This window comes from Parus major, chromosome 2 (assembly GCF_001522545.3).
Source record: "Parus major isolate Abel chromosome 2, Parus_major1.1, whole genome shotgun sequence".
Lineage (NCBI taxonomy): Eukaryota > Metazoa > Chordata > Aves > Passeriformes > Paridae > Parus > Parus major.
This window is the reverse complement of record NC_031769.1, coordinates 150,124,220-150,139,661: the sequence shown is the minus strand read 5'-3', so window position 1 is coordinate 150,139,661 and position 15,442 is coordinate 150,124,220. Positions and strand designations below refer to the sequence as shown.

The following is a 15,442-nucleotide window of genomic DNA, read 5'->3' as shown; positions in this document are numbered from 1 at the left end:
AGCCTGCAATTTGCCACTTGCAGCTGATGCACTTGTGGGAGCCCCAAGGGGTGTTTGAGGAGTCGAGTGTTGTGAGGGCCCTCCCAGCCACCATTCCTATGGCTGTGGTGTTTCTTGAAAAGAACTTTTGTGCCTTCTCAGTTCTGTGTTACTGGTGGCCATGCTGGCAGCTCACCTGTGCCTTTTCCACCTGGCACAAGGGGCACAAATGCTGTCCCTGCTGGTGTGGGGACCTGCCAGCGATGTCCTGACCACACATCCTGTGCAGCAGCAGGGACAGCTCTTTGGGCTGTAGTCTCCTGGTGTTTCTCCTTTGTTGTCTCTCCTGGACCTGCCTCACGAGCTCAGGTGTCTGCTGCGAGCTGCTGTAGAGTAACTTCCCTGTGGTGCTGGGCTTCAGAGGTGAACTGTTATTGTGGGAAACAGGGAATGTGTCCTTTGTGGCCTGTGCAGGAGGGAGGAGAGCTGTGGGCTAACAGGTGCTAAATGAATGATCAATCTAAACCCATTTATGCCTTTTTTCTTTGTACCTCATCCCTTGTAGCCCTCCATGGGGATTCTGGTTGCTGCAGTGACTGCCCCGTGAGGGCTGGGCCGGGGAGGTGGGAGCAGGCAGGTGTCTCAGGTGGATGGTTTCTCCTGGATTGAGGAGATGGGTCTCCCCAGCAGTGCTGCTGACACTGTCACTCCTGTCACAGCCTTTCTTCAGGCTCCTCAACCTGCGCAAGCTGGGCCTGAGCGACAATGAGATCCAGAGGCTTCCCCCCGAGGTGGCCAACTTCATGCAGCTGGTGGAGCTGGACATCTCCCGCAATGGTAAGGCCAGAGCTGGGCAGGGGCAGCTGCCCAAGCCCTGCAGAGCTCAGGAGAAGCTGTGCCCTTCCTCCCCCATCCCTCAGGGCTCCTCAGCTCTGACACTGGGCTTCTATTGCCGTGTCCCAGGCTGTCAGCACTACCAGCTCTCCCATTTCCTCAAGCATCTTTTGTTCTTTCACCTGTTTTCCCAGACATTCCAGAAATTCCTGAAAGCATCAAATTCTGCAAATCCCTGGAAATCGCAGACTTCAGTGGGAATCCTCTCTCCAGGTAGGAAGGCATGTGCTACCCATTAGTCCAGCTGAGAAGGAGAACTGAAATTGCACATTTTCCCTGCCTTTTTCTGACCTTCATCTTGTCTCACTGTGAAGCCAAGGCCTGGGATTGCCCTGTCCCTTCCAAAGCTGCAGGTGTCTGCTGTGCAGGCAGGTGGAATGCTTGGTGCTGGGAGGAGCTGCTGTGTGCTCCATCCTCGGGGCCTGTGCCTGCCAATTGTTGTCCTGCTGTCAAGAGTGAGGACTTCTGTCCTCTTGCAGTGAGCTTGTCTCTCCCTCTGCACTGGTCACAAACCAGAATGGATGTGGGCTTGTGCTGCAGAGGAGAAAAAGCCTGCATGCCATCCTCTGCACCCCTTTTGGGGCTCAGAGCCCCTTTTGGGCCCCACTCTCAGCCCCTTTTTGCCCCCTCTTAGTCCCATTTCCACCTCTCTTATTCAGAGCTGAGGACAGCCATGCTTTGAACCCTGTGTTTGGTTGTTTCCCCTCTTACCTCAGTGTCCAGAGCTGTGCCCAAGTTGGAATCTCTGACTTGTCTTTCAGTGCTGTGTCTCTGGAACTTTCAGTACTTGAGGTTGGAATTGAGAGTGGCTCCCCCCTGCCTCGGTGCTGTCAGGCACTGTTGTTTCACTGCTGGCTCAGGGCAGGTGCCAGCCTGGCCCCAGGTGTTCAGTTCCCTTCGTGCTCAGGGCAGGTGCTGCCCAGCTTTGGGGCACATTTCATTCTGCTCCCTCTCCTGCTCCTGGGCACTGCTGGAGTGGGACAATCTTCTGTCTTGGTGACAGCCCTGTAGCACAGGAATGACCAGCACTTCTGGTGTTGTTTGTCACAGCTTTTGTGGCTCAGGGTTCAGATGAGTGTCTTGCTTTGAAAGGACAGGTGTCTGCTAAGGAAGGCAGGAGCTTCCCCTGAAATGGAAAAATGGGAACCCCACCCCCAAATTATTATAATGTTGAAATCAAGGGGCTCTCAGGCAAAGATAAGGGAATAGGAATAACAGTTCTTTACTAGGAAAATTAAAATAAATGTGCAGTAGTACAAAAAAAGGCACTGTCAGAGTCAGAATCCACGCTGACACCCTGTTGGGCAGGGTGTTGGGAGCAGTCCATTAAGTGGTGGCTGCAGTCCTGCAGTGACAGATGTGGTTCTGTTGGAGCAGTGATCCCATAGAAAGGGTGCAGGTTTCCTCTGAAGGTCCAGTGGTGCTGTAGATGGGTCTGGTCTCTCCTCTGGGATCCAGTGGAGAAAGGCTGGCTGCAGTTTTCCAGGTCTCAGATTATATCCAGGTGGGAATGCTGGGCTCCTCCCCCTGGCTGGAGCATCTCACCATGGGATGATGGCATTTTATCAGTCCTGCAGTGACACTCAGTGGCCCATTAGCACAAGCTATGCCCCTGGAGAGAGGATGGGTCCTGGAAGAGATAAAGAACACTGCCACACCTGGTTTTAACAGCTGGTGATAGAATATTGGTTACATCTTGCACTGCAACCCAAGAAAGTAAGTTGGGAGGGTCTGTGAGCTTCCTGTGGAAGCTGAAGAATTTCCTTTTTCAGGGTTTTTCCCAATTCCATCACACCTTGGGTCTGTTGTGATGGTGCTTCCTGGGGAATGCTGCAGTGTCATCTGCAGGGATATCCTTGCACTTGGAATGCTTGAGAGCCCTCCTTTCCTGCAGGTGTCAGTGGTCCCATGGCCTGGTTCAGGCTGGGATTTGTGCTCAGGTACTGCAGAGCTGAGTGGGCAAACCTGGACAGGTAATGTCTGGTGCAAAGGCCTTTTCTGGTCTTGGCAGCAGAACTTGTCCTGGATCAGCAGCCAGGGTTAGTGATGGTTCCTGCTCTTCTCCTTTCCAGTTGGGTTGATGCCAACTGGGATGAGATTGGCAGGATTGAAGTATTTTGTGGGATTCCAAGCTTTGCACACAGGATTAATGGAGTTTTGTTCATGTTCTCAGGCTCCCTGAGGGCTTCACCCAGCTGCGAAGCCTGGGCCACCTGGCCCTGAACGATGTGTCCCTGCAGAGCCTCCCCACCGACATTGGGAAGTGAGTATGGCCCTGTTCTGCCAGGGGGCTGGGCTGGGACACCTGGCAGGTGGGGTGAGGACAGTGGCAGGGCCTGGAGGGACAAACCAGGTGCAGCTTTGTCCTGGTGCTGACCGTGCTGTGTGAGCACTCCTGAGCCTTGGCTTGTTAAGAGCCCTTCACAAACAGAGGTTTCTGTCCTGGTCCCGGCTGCTTCGCCTGCTGTGTTGGTGGCACAGCAAGGATTGATCCAGCCTTCTCAAATCCTGTCTTTCCCTGTGTTCTGAGTGCCCATTTGGCCCTTTCCTGGCAGGTGTGGGCTGCCTGCTGATGTTTGATTCAGGTTTATGCTGCTGGCAAGCGGCCTCATGGGTGCCGTGCTCTCCCATGGGGTTTGGTTTTCCACACCTGAGGGATTTGAGCTCTTTGGGCAGAGTCCTGTGGTGACAGCCTGTTCTTGTCCTGAGTGTGGGCACAGTGTTGTTCCTGGTGGCTGCAGCAAGCACTCACATCCACCAAAGCCATTTCCATCCGTGCTGTTTGTGTTCCCCCACCTCCATCCATTGCACAGGACACGAGGGGTGGTTCCAAGGGGAGGGAGATGAACAGCTCCTTTTACCCCTGAAGCCCTGTCCAGTGAACCTGGCTTTCTTGCTCCCTTTTCTCTTGCAGTTTGGCAAACCTGGTGACTTTGGAGCTGCGTGAGAACCTGCTAAAGACTCTCCCCACGTGAGTGTCTGTCTGGGGGCTGTAGAATTCTCCTGCCTGGTTGTTCCTGCTGCTTCCTCAGGGACCGGTGCAGGCACCATCACTTGGCTGGGGAGGGCTCAGGATGGGCATAAATAGGCTGGATCTTGCTGAATTTCCATAAACTGGGGCGAGGAGGGAGAGGATGGTGCAGGGCTGGAGAACAGCAGAGGATGTTTGGAGCCTGTTCTCAGCCTGTGTAAGGATTGATTTAGAATAGACAGAGTTCCCAAACGGAGCTGCTGGAAATAGTGAGAACCATTTCCCCTGAAGAGGTGGAGCAGACAGTGGATTCTTTTGGAAAGAGGAGAGAACTGTGGATGGGGATGTCGGAGGAGCTCTGTGCACAGTGAGGTTCAGGATTTGAAGAGCAGCAGGGTACAGCTGAAGGTTCCATTTTGTCTCTCTCACCTGTTTTGTTGGACATCCCTCCTGGTTGTTCTGGGTGGGATAACTGCCTTCATGAGCCAGCAAGGGACAGGAGGTAAGTGTTGTTCCCCATCCTGGAGCAATAGGGGGATAGGGGTGAGTTCCTGGCAGGGAACATGATTGGTGGAGGAAATGCTCTCAGCTGGATGGATGTGGAGAGCTGTCCAGTTGCTACTTCAGTCTTTGCTTTGGCCCATCAGAGTTTGTTGAGTTTTCTCCCTCCATCAGCTCTGTCAGCTTGTTTCCTGCCTGTTTATGCATCCCACTGATAATTCCCCCAGCTTTCCCTGGGTGCCATTGGAAGGGATTCTGCCCAGCTCCTTTTTGAGCAGCAGTTGTTGAGGGGCACATGAAGTCCTCAGTGAAGGTGTGATGTGTGCAGCTGTTGTCAGCTGTCCTCAGAGCTCTCCTGCTGTTCCAGCTCAGTCTGTGTGCTGGCAGTTGGAGCCTGTGGAAGCAGGGATCAGAATCACACAGTCACCCTGCCCAGTGCCAGTCAGCAGATCTGCTCTGCACACCAGTGACCCTGTCACAGAGCCCTGACAGCAGGGGCAGCTGAGATCTGTGGAGTGTCACCACAGAGAACAGTGTGAGACTTAGAGCCTCTTGTCACACAACCCCAGGATGGTTTGGGTTGGAAGGGACCTTGAAACTCATCGTGTTCTTGGACAGGGACACCTTCCACTCGACCAGGTTGCCCCAAGGCTCTTCTAGCTTGGCCTTGAGCACTCATTCTGGCTGAGAACTGGTGAGCAGGAGGAGTTTGTGTCCTGGTGTTGGGCTGCTCTTCTGTCTGTTCTGTCCTGGGTGTTCATACAGGCAGCAAGGAGGTGCAAGAGCTTCACCCAAGGCTGGGCTCTCACACTGCACTGAGGATAATCCCAGTAGGGTTTCTGTTGTCTCTGGAGTCTGGAGAATTCAGTCTGTGACCACACCCCTGGGTTTTCCTGGAGATCTCTCTTGCCCAGTGTTGTCATGTTGCCCTTGGGTAGATCTGGGTGCCATCCAGCAGGATACTTGTAGTGTGCTATGAGGTTTTGGTGTTTTTCACTGGAAGGTTAATCCAGACTTGATATTCATCCTCTAATGCAAATTCAGCTTTTTTGTTTTTCGTCTTTCCCCAATCCCCCAAATTCTATTTTGGGATGATTTCCAAAAGTAGGATGTGGATCTTGAAGGCCAGGGTAATTCTGAGCAGATGTATCAGTCAAATAGAAGATGGCAGTCGATGGCCAAAATCATTTCAGTGGTGCTGGGGGGTTCTCTGCCCAGGCTCTGGTACCTGGGCTGTAAGAACAGCTCTCAGTGAGAGCAGCTGACCTTGCCAAAGAGGAGAACAACTTGAGCAAACAATGGCTGTTGCTCTGTTGCCAGGGTTCCTGAGCCCAGTGATAGGAGGGCTTCAACGCTGAGAATTTGGGCCAGAATAAGGCATCAGTGTCCTTTTGGTATTTTTCTGCTGTAGAGCTTCTTGAGAGATCCAGCTTGCAGTGACTTTAGTTTGCCAAGATTCCATTCCATTGGTCAGGCCCCTGGTATTGATATTGGCTGAGTTGTGGAATGGTTCAGCTTGTCCAGCTGGTGATCACCCCTCCTTTCTCCCACCCAGATGGGATGCAGCCAGGGCTTGGGAGGGGCAGAGCAGGAATAGAGGAGGTTGATCTATACTGAGACCTTTTGCTAGATGTCATCAATGTGGATTCCACAGCTCACTGGTTCCTATTTTGGGAATTCAAGCTGTGAAAGTGCAGAGGAACAGTCAAGGCTGCATCACCTTCAGAGGAGTTAGAGTTGACATATATTCATGGTGAAGGAGTGCTGTGCAAGAGGATCCTTTGGATGAAACTGCTGATAAAGCTTTGCTGGAATTTATCTCAAAATCCACCACTGCATGCAGTAGGAAATTAATTTTCCTGCATTAACCAGATGTTTTTTACAGCCTGGCCTGGGCAGGACAGCTCCCTCTTATTGCAGCTCCCAGCAGCCTTGGTAGGGATGGCCCTCAGAGGCAGACCTGTTTGCAGAGAAATATGAGGATTTGGGTTCCTGAAGAAGAGAATAAAGCTGTTCCCTGCTGGGGAAGCAGGCAGGGCTGGCCCCTGGAACACGGTGAGGGACAGCAGTCCTCTGGGGAGGTGGAGCTGTAGTTGATGGGTTAGACTCAGGTGTGGGGACAAAAGAGCACCTGGAACATGTCCTGAGAAGCCAGCCCTGTGTCTGTGGGACTGCAGGCCTTGTCCAGCCCCAGGTGTGGTGGATGGGGAGCTTGGGGCACATCCCTGGGCTGCAGGTCCTGTGCAGTGTCTTCATCCTGAGCTTCTGTCTGTACACGGTCACCTCACCTGAGACATCAGGATTGCTGTCTTCCCTTCCTCTCCAGCAGCACGAGCATCCTGTCTGGGGAAACAGCCTGCTGAGTTTGTCACTCCTCCCTGTCCCTGCAGCTGTGCTCCCCTTGCCCCCAGCCGTGTCCTGTCCTCTGCTGTTGCCTGTCAGTCCAGCCCAGGTCCCTGCCCTTGCTGGGCAGCAGTGAAGGTGTGGCTGGGATGGTTTAATCAAAGGGTATGTTGTGCTGGGAGGGGGAGAAGGCAAACTGGTACCAGTGGAACTGGGAGTGCTGGTGCCTCTGAGCCCAGTTCCCTGGGGTGAAGGGTCTGGCTCAGGAAGGGACCAGCTCTACGAACTGTTGGGCTCAGAGGGGCCGTGAGAAAGGTCAGGATTGCCCCACCTGCTTTAGGAGTTACTAGAGACCGTGTGATTTATGCAATGTGTGTCCCAGATGCTAACCTTCCCCTCTTTATTTCTTGTTTTATCTCTCTGTCCCCTGTGCCTTGCAGTTCACTCTCCTTCCTTGTCAAATTAGAGCAGTTGGATCTCGGTGGCAATGACCTGGAAGTACTGGTAGGTGAGGGCTGGTGGGGAGGGATTTGGGTGGTTGGTAGGGGCAGATCCTGCACCTCGGTGCAGGCAAGTGCATTTCCACCTAAAATGCAAAGAAAGAGAGCCTCAGGTTATTTGGGGAGATTCTGATCTGCCCAGCATGGCCCAGTCATCATTCCCAGATAAATTTTCTCTTGTCCTGCTGGCCTCTCTCTGCCTGCTGTGTCCTTTCCAGGCTCTGGGATGGTAATTCTTCCTGTCTGGCTGCCAGGGATCTTTCCTTTCCAGCAAGACTCTGCTGCTTCCCTTCTCTGTCCTGCACTGCCCCCAGCTGTTTTTCTTCTCCTCCAGCTTCCTGCCTTTCTCCTTTCTGTTCTGATTTCTGCCCCCCAGAGTGCTGGGCCATTCCATGTGGTCCAGGCAATGAGGGTAGCCCAGTGTGGGGCTCTCTGCATGGAGGGCAAGGGCACAGTGTCTGAGTTCAGGTTATCTGGGCTTCACAGACACCCCGTGATGTTCTGTAAATTTGTGCCTGTGGATTGAGCTATTACTGGATCTTTCTTGCTCTTTGTGTTCTGGAATGGGTTTTGGCAGAAAAAGTTTGGCATCAAAGTTGGGAGGAGGAGGGGTTGGTGCAGCTTAGCTGTGCACAGGCTGAACTCACCTGTGAGAACAGGTGTGTGACACTCGAGCCGTGCTCCAGTGAAGCAAAGGCCAAACCCAAATGCTGATTGCCTGGGGGGGTTGTGGCATGTGAATGTGTGTCTGTCAGGGCTGGAGGTGCCACTGGCTCTTGCTGAGTTGGCCAGTGGTACCCAGATGTTTGTTTTCATGTCTGAGAGGGGGAAGATGCATTTCTTCTGTAAGGCCAGAATTTCCAACCTGCTGGAATAATGGAATTATTTAGGTTAGAAAAGCCTTCTGAGACCCACTGAGGTCAAGCACTCCCAGCATTCCCAAGGCCACCCCTCACCCGTGTCCCCAAGTGCCACATCCACACAGCTCTGGAGTCCCCCAGGGTGGGAACTCCACCTCTGCCCAGCTGTGCCAGGGCTGGACAGCCCTTTCTGGGAAAAGATTTTCCCGATATCCAAAGTAAACGTTCCGTGGCACAGCTGGAGACCATTTGCCTCTGTCCTGCCCCTAGTTCCCTGAGGGCACAGCCTGACCCCACCTGGCTCCATCCTCCTGCCAGGGAGTGACATAAAGCAAGATCTTCCCTTTCCCCAGCTCCCTCAGCTGCTGTCCATCAGAGCTGTGCTGCAGGTTCAGTTCTTGCCTTGCCTGCTGGCACAGTCAGTGTGTGAGTACAATGGTGTTTCCATCTGAGATCCCCCCTGGAGCTCCTGCAGCCATCCCAGCCATCCCCGGACACGGTGCTGCTGTCTGGTAATGATCCGTGGATGGTTCTGGCAGGGCTGAGAGGCAGAGCAGTGCCTGGCTGTGCAGAGTGGTGCTATTTGCAGTATCCTCCAGCAGCTTCTCCCTGTCCCTGGAGGGGACCGGTGTCAGCTCTGTCCTGTCTCCTACAGCCGGACACTCTGGGCGCGCTCCCGAACCTGCGCGAGCTCTGGCTGGACCGGAACCAGCTCTCGTCCCTGCCACCAGTGAGTGTCTGCTCAGCACCCACCCTGCCCTCTGCCCCTGCCCCAGCTGCTCCCTGAGCCCTGGGCCCTCCTCTCTGATCCAGGAGCTGGGCAACCTGCGCCGCCTGGTCTGTCTGGACGTGTCTGAGAACAAGCTGGAGCACTTGCCCAACGAGGTCAGTGGGCTGGTGGCACTGACGGACTTGCTGCTGTCACAGAACCTGCTGGAATGCATTCCAGATGGGATTGGTGAGTATTGTCACCGCTGCAGGACTCCTGGAGGAGCTCCAGGAAGAGTGTCTGTGGCAGGGAATCAGGGATTGCTGGACATGGGCACAGTCATGGAGAGCAGAAGCAGCGGGTGGTGCAGATGAACAGAACCGTGCAGGAGAGTTCAGGGGCTTCATCTGCATCAGGTGTGTGAGGGCTGTGAGCAGGCCTGGTGGAGGAAAGGCAGAGCCTGCGTGGTTGGGTTGTGTGATCCTTGATGGGATCACAGCCAGGTGAGTGTACAGCAGCATCCTTCTCTCTGGCACAGCTCACACCTAATTTGTCACCCTGGACAGGTCAGCTGAAGCAGCTCTCCATCCTCAAGGTGGACCAGAACCGGCTGACAGACATGACAGAATCGATTGGGGACTGTGAAAATCTGTCAGAGCTCATCCTGACTGAGAACATGCTGACGGTGAGAGCACAGCAGCCGCCTGTCTCTGCCATGCTGTTCACTGCAGGGCTCCCTCCCCATCTTCTGCCCTCCAGGCTGAACTCCTGGGCACGCTCCAGCTGCTTCCATACACTTTCACCAAGTTTCTTGATGCTTGGCAGCTGCTTTCTCTCACTGTTTTTTTCCCCTGAAACATTCTCTGGGGCAGCAGGGATGCTGGGGTTGCCCATCCCAGAGACCATCCTGGCTGACAGGTACAAGACCATGTCCCAGGCTGCATTGGTGAGGGGTTTGGGATATGATTGAAAATGGCCCTGCCCCAAACTGCCTGTGATTGATTGGTTAAACTTAAAGACTGGGAATGAGCAGATAAACAGAGGGGAAGTCTTGACCAGCAGTGGTTGGAGTGTGCTGTGCTGTGTTAGGGGAAGAGTTGGCATGGCTTGGTCTGTGAGCTCGAGGGAAATCCTGTCCCAAAGATGCCCCAAGAACGTTCTCCCAAATGCATCTGTTGGGACAGAAGGCAGCTTGTTCCCCAGACAGAGGGCTTTGTGCCTTCACTTGTGCTGGCCTTTCCTCTTGCAACCACTGACTTGGCTCCTTCCCAGGCCTTGCCCAAGTCCCTGGGCAAGCTGGCCAAGCTGACGAACCTGAACGTGGACCGGAACCGGCTGACGGCGCTGCCAGCAGAGATTGGGGGCTGTGCCAACCTCAGTGTCCTGTCTCTGCGGGACAACCGCCTGGCCCTGCTGCCCCCAGAGCTGGCCAACACCACCGAGCTCCACGTCCTGGATGTGGCTGGGAACAGGTGAGTGGCAGGAAGGTGAACAGCCTGGGAGGCTGCTGAGAGGGAGATGTGAGCCTTCGTGGATCCCAGGATCCACGGTGTGGGAAAGGCCAGGCTGGCTGCTGAGGGCTCGGCCTTTGCCTGTGAACCTGGACACAGGGTAGAGGTGAGGCACCAGTGTGAGGGCATTTTATCATGTGTGAAATAGAGATCAGGGGAAGCCCCTGGTCACTGGCTTCCTTTCCTTCCTGCAGATTTTGTGGGTTTGTGTCATTAGTCCTCAGGGGGTCGGTGCCAAAGCCTCTTCCTGGTGTGCAGGCAGCTGTTCTGAAGGGTCCTGTGGTTCTGTTTGCTGGGGTTGGGATTTCTGGGAGCAGCTGGACACTGACCAGAGGTCCTGCAGGGAACATTCTCTACACTGCTCTCTGAGAGTATTGGTTTTCTGTTTGTAAACCCCTCCACACTGCTGGAGGGAGTTGTCCTCTGGTGAGGGTGGGGTGCTGCAGCCCAGTCCACAGCCATGGACAAAATCAGCTGTTGCAGGACTGAGGGATCCACAACACCCTGGCTCTGTTCCTCTCTGTTCAGCTGGGGCAGTCTGGAGCTGTGGGGAAGCTCCTTCCTGGCTAGGTAAATGTAACAAGCAGTTGCTCTTCTCTTTTGCAGGCTGCAGAACTTGCCCTTTGCTTTGACAAATCTTAATCTGAAAGCCCTGTGGCTGGCAGAAAACCAGTCCCAGCCTATGCTGAAATTCCAGACCGAGGATGATGAAAAGACAGGAGAAAAGGTTCTTACTTGCTACCTGCTGCCCCAGCAGCCCTCTCCCAGCCTGGGTAAGAACCTGTGTCACAAGCACTGGCTGCAGAGCCTTGTGCTCTGGAGGGGGCTGAAGCCTGGAACCTTCTCTGCTGGGTTGGACTGTCCCTACTGTGATTCCTGCAGCAGATCTGGGCTCTTGTGTGCCTGGGACATCTTTCCCAGGCAGTGATGGTTAAACTGAGGAATTGCTTTCTGCCAGGTGCTAAGGCCCTGCAGCCTCATCTTTGATTGTTCTGCTTGGATCTACTGACCAGGATAGTTGGATAATAATTCTCATTATCCTGTCAGCATGGTATTCCTGCCTTAATTCTATTTTTTTCTGCACTTTTTGGGTAAGGACCTCTCGAGCTGAAGCAGCAGGCGCTTCCCTGGAGGCTGCTGTAGGTCTGGTGGGAGATGTGCAGAAGGTGGCAGGATGCTGAGGCCACAGTCTTTGTCCTCAAGGGCTCTGATGCCATGGGCAGATAGAACAGAAATGCCCTAATGGGATAAGAGCTGACTTCCATCTCGGTCTGCAACCCTGCTCTTCCCAGAAGGAGCTCCCACTGTGTTCTCCTTCTCCCCAGAGAACCTCCTGCAGAACAGCGTGGATGAGAGCTGGACAGACACCAACTTGAACAGAGTCAGTGTGATCCAGTTCCTGGATGAGCCTAAAGGAGATGATGATGAGGAGTCTGGAGCTGAAAGACGAGTAAGAAATTCCTGGTGGCTTTCTGGCTCCCTGTGGAAGCCCAGGGACAAGCTAAGCTTTCCAAAGGTGGGGAGCCGCTGGGTGAGGCTGCTGCAGACGTGTGCCAAGTCCGTGTTTCCACAGTCTGAAGGCCATTTGCTGCCCTGGGCACCCAAGCAGTAGTGAAAGGGAAGGAGTTCCCTGGGAGCCAAGGTGCAGAGTCCTATTTTGAGGCTCTCCTACGGGACTGGAGTGCCCAGGGAGCACTCAGAACGTCCAGAGGTCCAGTAGAGCACTGTCAGGATTGGGTTTTAGCTCACCTCCACGTGGGGAAAGGCTGCCCTGCCAAACCCATCCCATCCCTCCCAGCATGGAGGCAGTGCAGTGTCCTGTAGGAAAAGCACTAAACACTGTCAGCAGCTCAAAACCTGCAAGAGATTGTTGTGCTTCCAGTGCAGATGCAAAGGCCAGGACAGAAGTTTTCAGCAAGTGCCCTGAGGGTTTCAGTCTCTTGCAGGACTTTATTCCTTTCTAGTTTATGGAAAGCTGTCCTTGAAATCTGAATCCTTCTAATGAATGGTGTTTGCAGCCATCCAGCAGTGTGTGTGTGCTGCTGGCTTTGGGAGCTTTGGGGGTTTTTTGAATTGTTTTTAACGTTGTTATTAGTTTAAGACTGCTGGTTATCTTGACTCTCTACCTGGGATGGAAATCACTAAGCAGCACCAATTCTGGTGCTTTTGGGCTTGGCAGACCTGTTCAGTCCAGAGGAATTAGGAAGATACCCCAAGATTTCTCACCTGTGTTCTGGAGGAGTCTCTGTCTCGATAGTTTTTCATTCACTAAGCCTGAAACACCACTTCAAAGTTCCCAATTCTGTCATTTTTCCTGAAGCCACTGTCAGCTGGAGAGCAGGATGGTGTCCAGAGAGCTGTCAGGGTTCCCCTTCGCTGTTCTTTCACCTTCCCAGCTGCAGGCTGTGTGAGGCCTGGGGCAGCTCCAGGATGTGCTGCTCTCGTCCCCTGTGCCTCTGGCTCTCTGATTAGGGTGTCAGTTGCCTGCAGAGGTTCATTCCCGTGGCCTGGCACGTGCTGCCAGGGCTGGAATCCCCTTGCTGAGGGTTTCACTCTGCCAGGGCCTGCAGCGCCGAGCCACCCCTCACCCCAGCGAGCTGAAGGTGATGAAGAAGGTGATTGAGGTCCGGCGCAATGAGGTGAACGCTGCGAAGGCTGATGCCAACCCCAAATCTCCCAACTCGGAAGTGAGTGCTGGGGATGGACAACCACAGAGAACGTGGGATCATGGAATGGTTTGGGTTGGAAGAAATCTTACACACCAAACAGTTCCACCTGCATGCCATGGGCAGAGACGTTTCCAGGGGGAACATGCAGCATATGTGGGAAATGGGGAGGTGGAGAGGATTGACTCTGGGGAAAGATTGGGAGGGACTGAGAATGGATTGCCTGGGAAGGTTGGGAATCTGCCCTGAGGTGTCATGGGGGCCTGTGAACTGGAGCAGGAGACAGAGAGCAGTGTCAGGGGAACCGTGTGTGTCGGTACCAGGTTTGTCACAGCACAGGGAGGAGAAGGGAAGGATCTGATATTCCCAGTGAAGAGTGGTGGGAACAGAGCGTTGGAGGAGGCACCTTGCTGCCCCGGTGGGAGCTGAGAAGAAATGCCTGCTCAGGAGGTGGAGCAGGGTGGACCCAGGTCCCATGGAGAGAGCTCAGGAGGGGAAGCTGTGGGCAGCTGGGGAGGAGCTGGTTCTGCTGGTGCTGTGTCATTCACAGCTCCCAGCAGTCACTGCATGGCTCCGTCCCCTGCTCTGCTCCGTGCTGACCATCAGAACCGTTTTCCCAGGAGAAGAGGCTGAGTGCCACTTCAAATCGCAGCGAGGACTCTCAGCTGTCCACCAGCACGGCCTCTGTGGACTGCAGGGCACAGGACAGGGAGCGGGGCTGGCCCAACGGGCAGCTGCCAGACGGGCGCGAGATGGAGAAGGAGGTGAAGCCCAGAGCGGAAGAGGAGCACAAGGAAGCTGCTGACCAGGAGGAGGAAGATGTGGAAGTGGAATACAATGAGGTAGGAGCCTGGGAACTGCAGCAGGGCCATGAGAAAGAGTGAAAGGACCTGGAAGTTTTAGAAGAAGTGGGAAGTAGGTGTGTACAGGTAAATGGATGTGGGATTTGGGCATCACTGGAGGCAGATCCAGCCCGTGGAAGGCGCTGCAAGCAGAGAGCAAGGCAGCTTTTGGGAGCTGCACACGAGCTGGGTGGACTGGACAGTGTGGGAGCCAGGCAGGCTGAGGGAGAGTTGGGGTGACCTTGAGAGGTTTGAATGGCCTCCATCCCTGGAGCTGACAGGAGCATGTCTGGGGGAAGGCGTGCTTATGGAAAAAGGCAAGGATGGGGAAGTGGTGATGCATTCCTGCATTGTCCTGAGCACACAGGCCGTGACACTGGCTCTGCCTGTGCCGGGAGAGGGGTCACAGGGCCAGCAGGTTCTTCTGTGCTGCCACCCCTCTGTTCCATGGGGCTGATGGCATGTCTGGGGCTCTGCTGTCACAGCCTACTGTACACTTCGCGGAGGACACGCTGATCCGGAGTGAGGACGAGGATGAGGATGAAGAGCGACCGTTCCCAGTAGAGAAGCAGAGGCTTATCCGCAAGGACACTCCCCATTATAAGAAACACTTCAAGATCACTAAACTGCCCAAGCCAGAGGCAGTGGTGGCACTTCTGCAGGGGCTGAACAGTGATGGGGTCCCCAAAGAGGAAGAGGAGTTGGGAGGCTGCAATAATAACACAGAGCCCAGGGATCAGGAGGAAGCTTGGGATGAGGATGACAGAAAGAATGGAGCTTTGTCTGCTCAGCCATCCGTGAAGGTAAGGTCTTGTGGGGAGGGGGAAGTCAGAGGGACACAGACCTGCCCTCTGCTCCTGTGGCCAAGCAGGTTGATGTGGTACTGATGAAACCACTGGCAAGAGGCTGCAGCACTGGGGATGTGCTGAGGGTGGGAGAGCTGAAGGTCACTGGGGGCTCATAGAGCTGTCAAAGAGCTGTGCTGTGTCTGACACCTTCACTCTACCCAGGTCCTTGCACCATCCCCATTCCATCTGCTGTTCCTTGTGCTGCAGGGACAGGTCTCTGTCTCATCACTGCTGGGTTCTGCTGCTCCTTCCAGCCTCCTCCTCCTCACTTGCTGGTCGTTGCTGCTGGTTCCCAGGAGGATGAGCTTTATCCCCGTGTGGATTCAGTCTCAGAGTGGCGTTTGGGCCACTGACACTTGTTGGCACAGTGCTTCAGGAGCATTCAAGTGCAGCCAGGAGTGTGCCCTTCCCTGTGCTCCCAGCCAGGCACAGCCTGATGGAGGGTTCACTGGGATTTAGGGGAGCCTGTGCTCTGAAGTTTTGGCCTTACTGGTTATACTGGGGCTTAAGAGATAAGGGGTCCCTGGCTCTCTTCAGCTGAACCACCACGTTTGCTGAGGGACGCACAGGAGTTCCTGCCTGAGGAGGTTCCTCACAATGGAAAGGGAATACATGACTGAGGGACACTTCATGAGACCAGCCCAGTTCTCACCCGAGCTGGTTGGAGGGTTTTGAGTTGTATTTGGTGGGCACAGGCCAGGATGTGGCTGAGTCTCCATCACAATCTGACATCAGGTGAGATGTGGTCTCTGACATCAGGTGAGATGTGGGATCTGACATCAGGTGAGATGTGGGATCTGACATCAGGTGAGATGTGG

General features: G+C 54.4%; 1 protein-coding gene across 44 annotated transcripts in view; it reads left to right on the top strand.

Annotated features, from left to right (window-relative positions):
- Positions 1 to 614: 614 nt before the first annotated feature.
- The window catches only part of SCRIB (scribble planar cell polarity protein), an 83,716-nt gene continuing 68,888 nt past the window's right edge, over positions 615 to 15,442 (top strand). For all 44 annotated transcript variants that reach the window (XM_033512511.1, XM_033512504.1, XM_033512541.1 and 41 more), the window contains exons 1-14: positions 615 to 816; positions 1,008 to 1,086; positions 3,047 to 3,136; positions 3,788 to 3,844; positions 7,129 to 7,192; positions 8,704 to 8,778; positions 8,862 to 9,006; positions 9,324 to 9,442; positions 10,030 to 10,229; positions 10,875 to 11,041; positions 11,594 to 11,718; positions 12,830 to 12,955; positions 13,555 to 13,776; positions 14,262 to 14,579. In XM_033512511.1, coding sequence (XP_033368402.1) covers positions 630 to 816; positions 1,008 to 1,086; positions 3,047 to 3,136; positions 3,788 to 3,844; positions 7,129 to 7,192; positions 8,704 to 8,778; positions 8,862 to 9,006; positions 9,324 to 9,442; positions 10,030 to 10,229; positions 10,875 to 11,041; positions 11,594 to 11,718; positions 12,830 to 12,955; positions 13,555 to 13,776; positions 14,262 to 14,579 — 1,974 coding nt within the window. In that variant the 5' untranslated portion in view covers positions 615 to 629. The remainder of the gene's footprint in view (positions 817 to 1,007; positions 1,087 to 3,046; positions 3,137 to 3,787; positions 3,845 to 7,128; positions 7,193 to 8,703; positions 8,779 to 8,861; positions 9,007 to 9,323; positions 9,443 to 10,029; positions 10,230 to 10,874; positions 11,042 to 11,593; positions 11,719 to 12,829; positions 12,956 to 13,554; positions 13,777 to 14,261; positions 14,580 to 15,442) is intronic.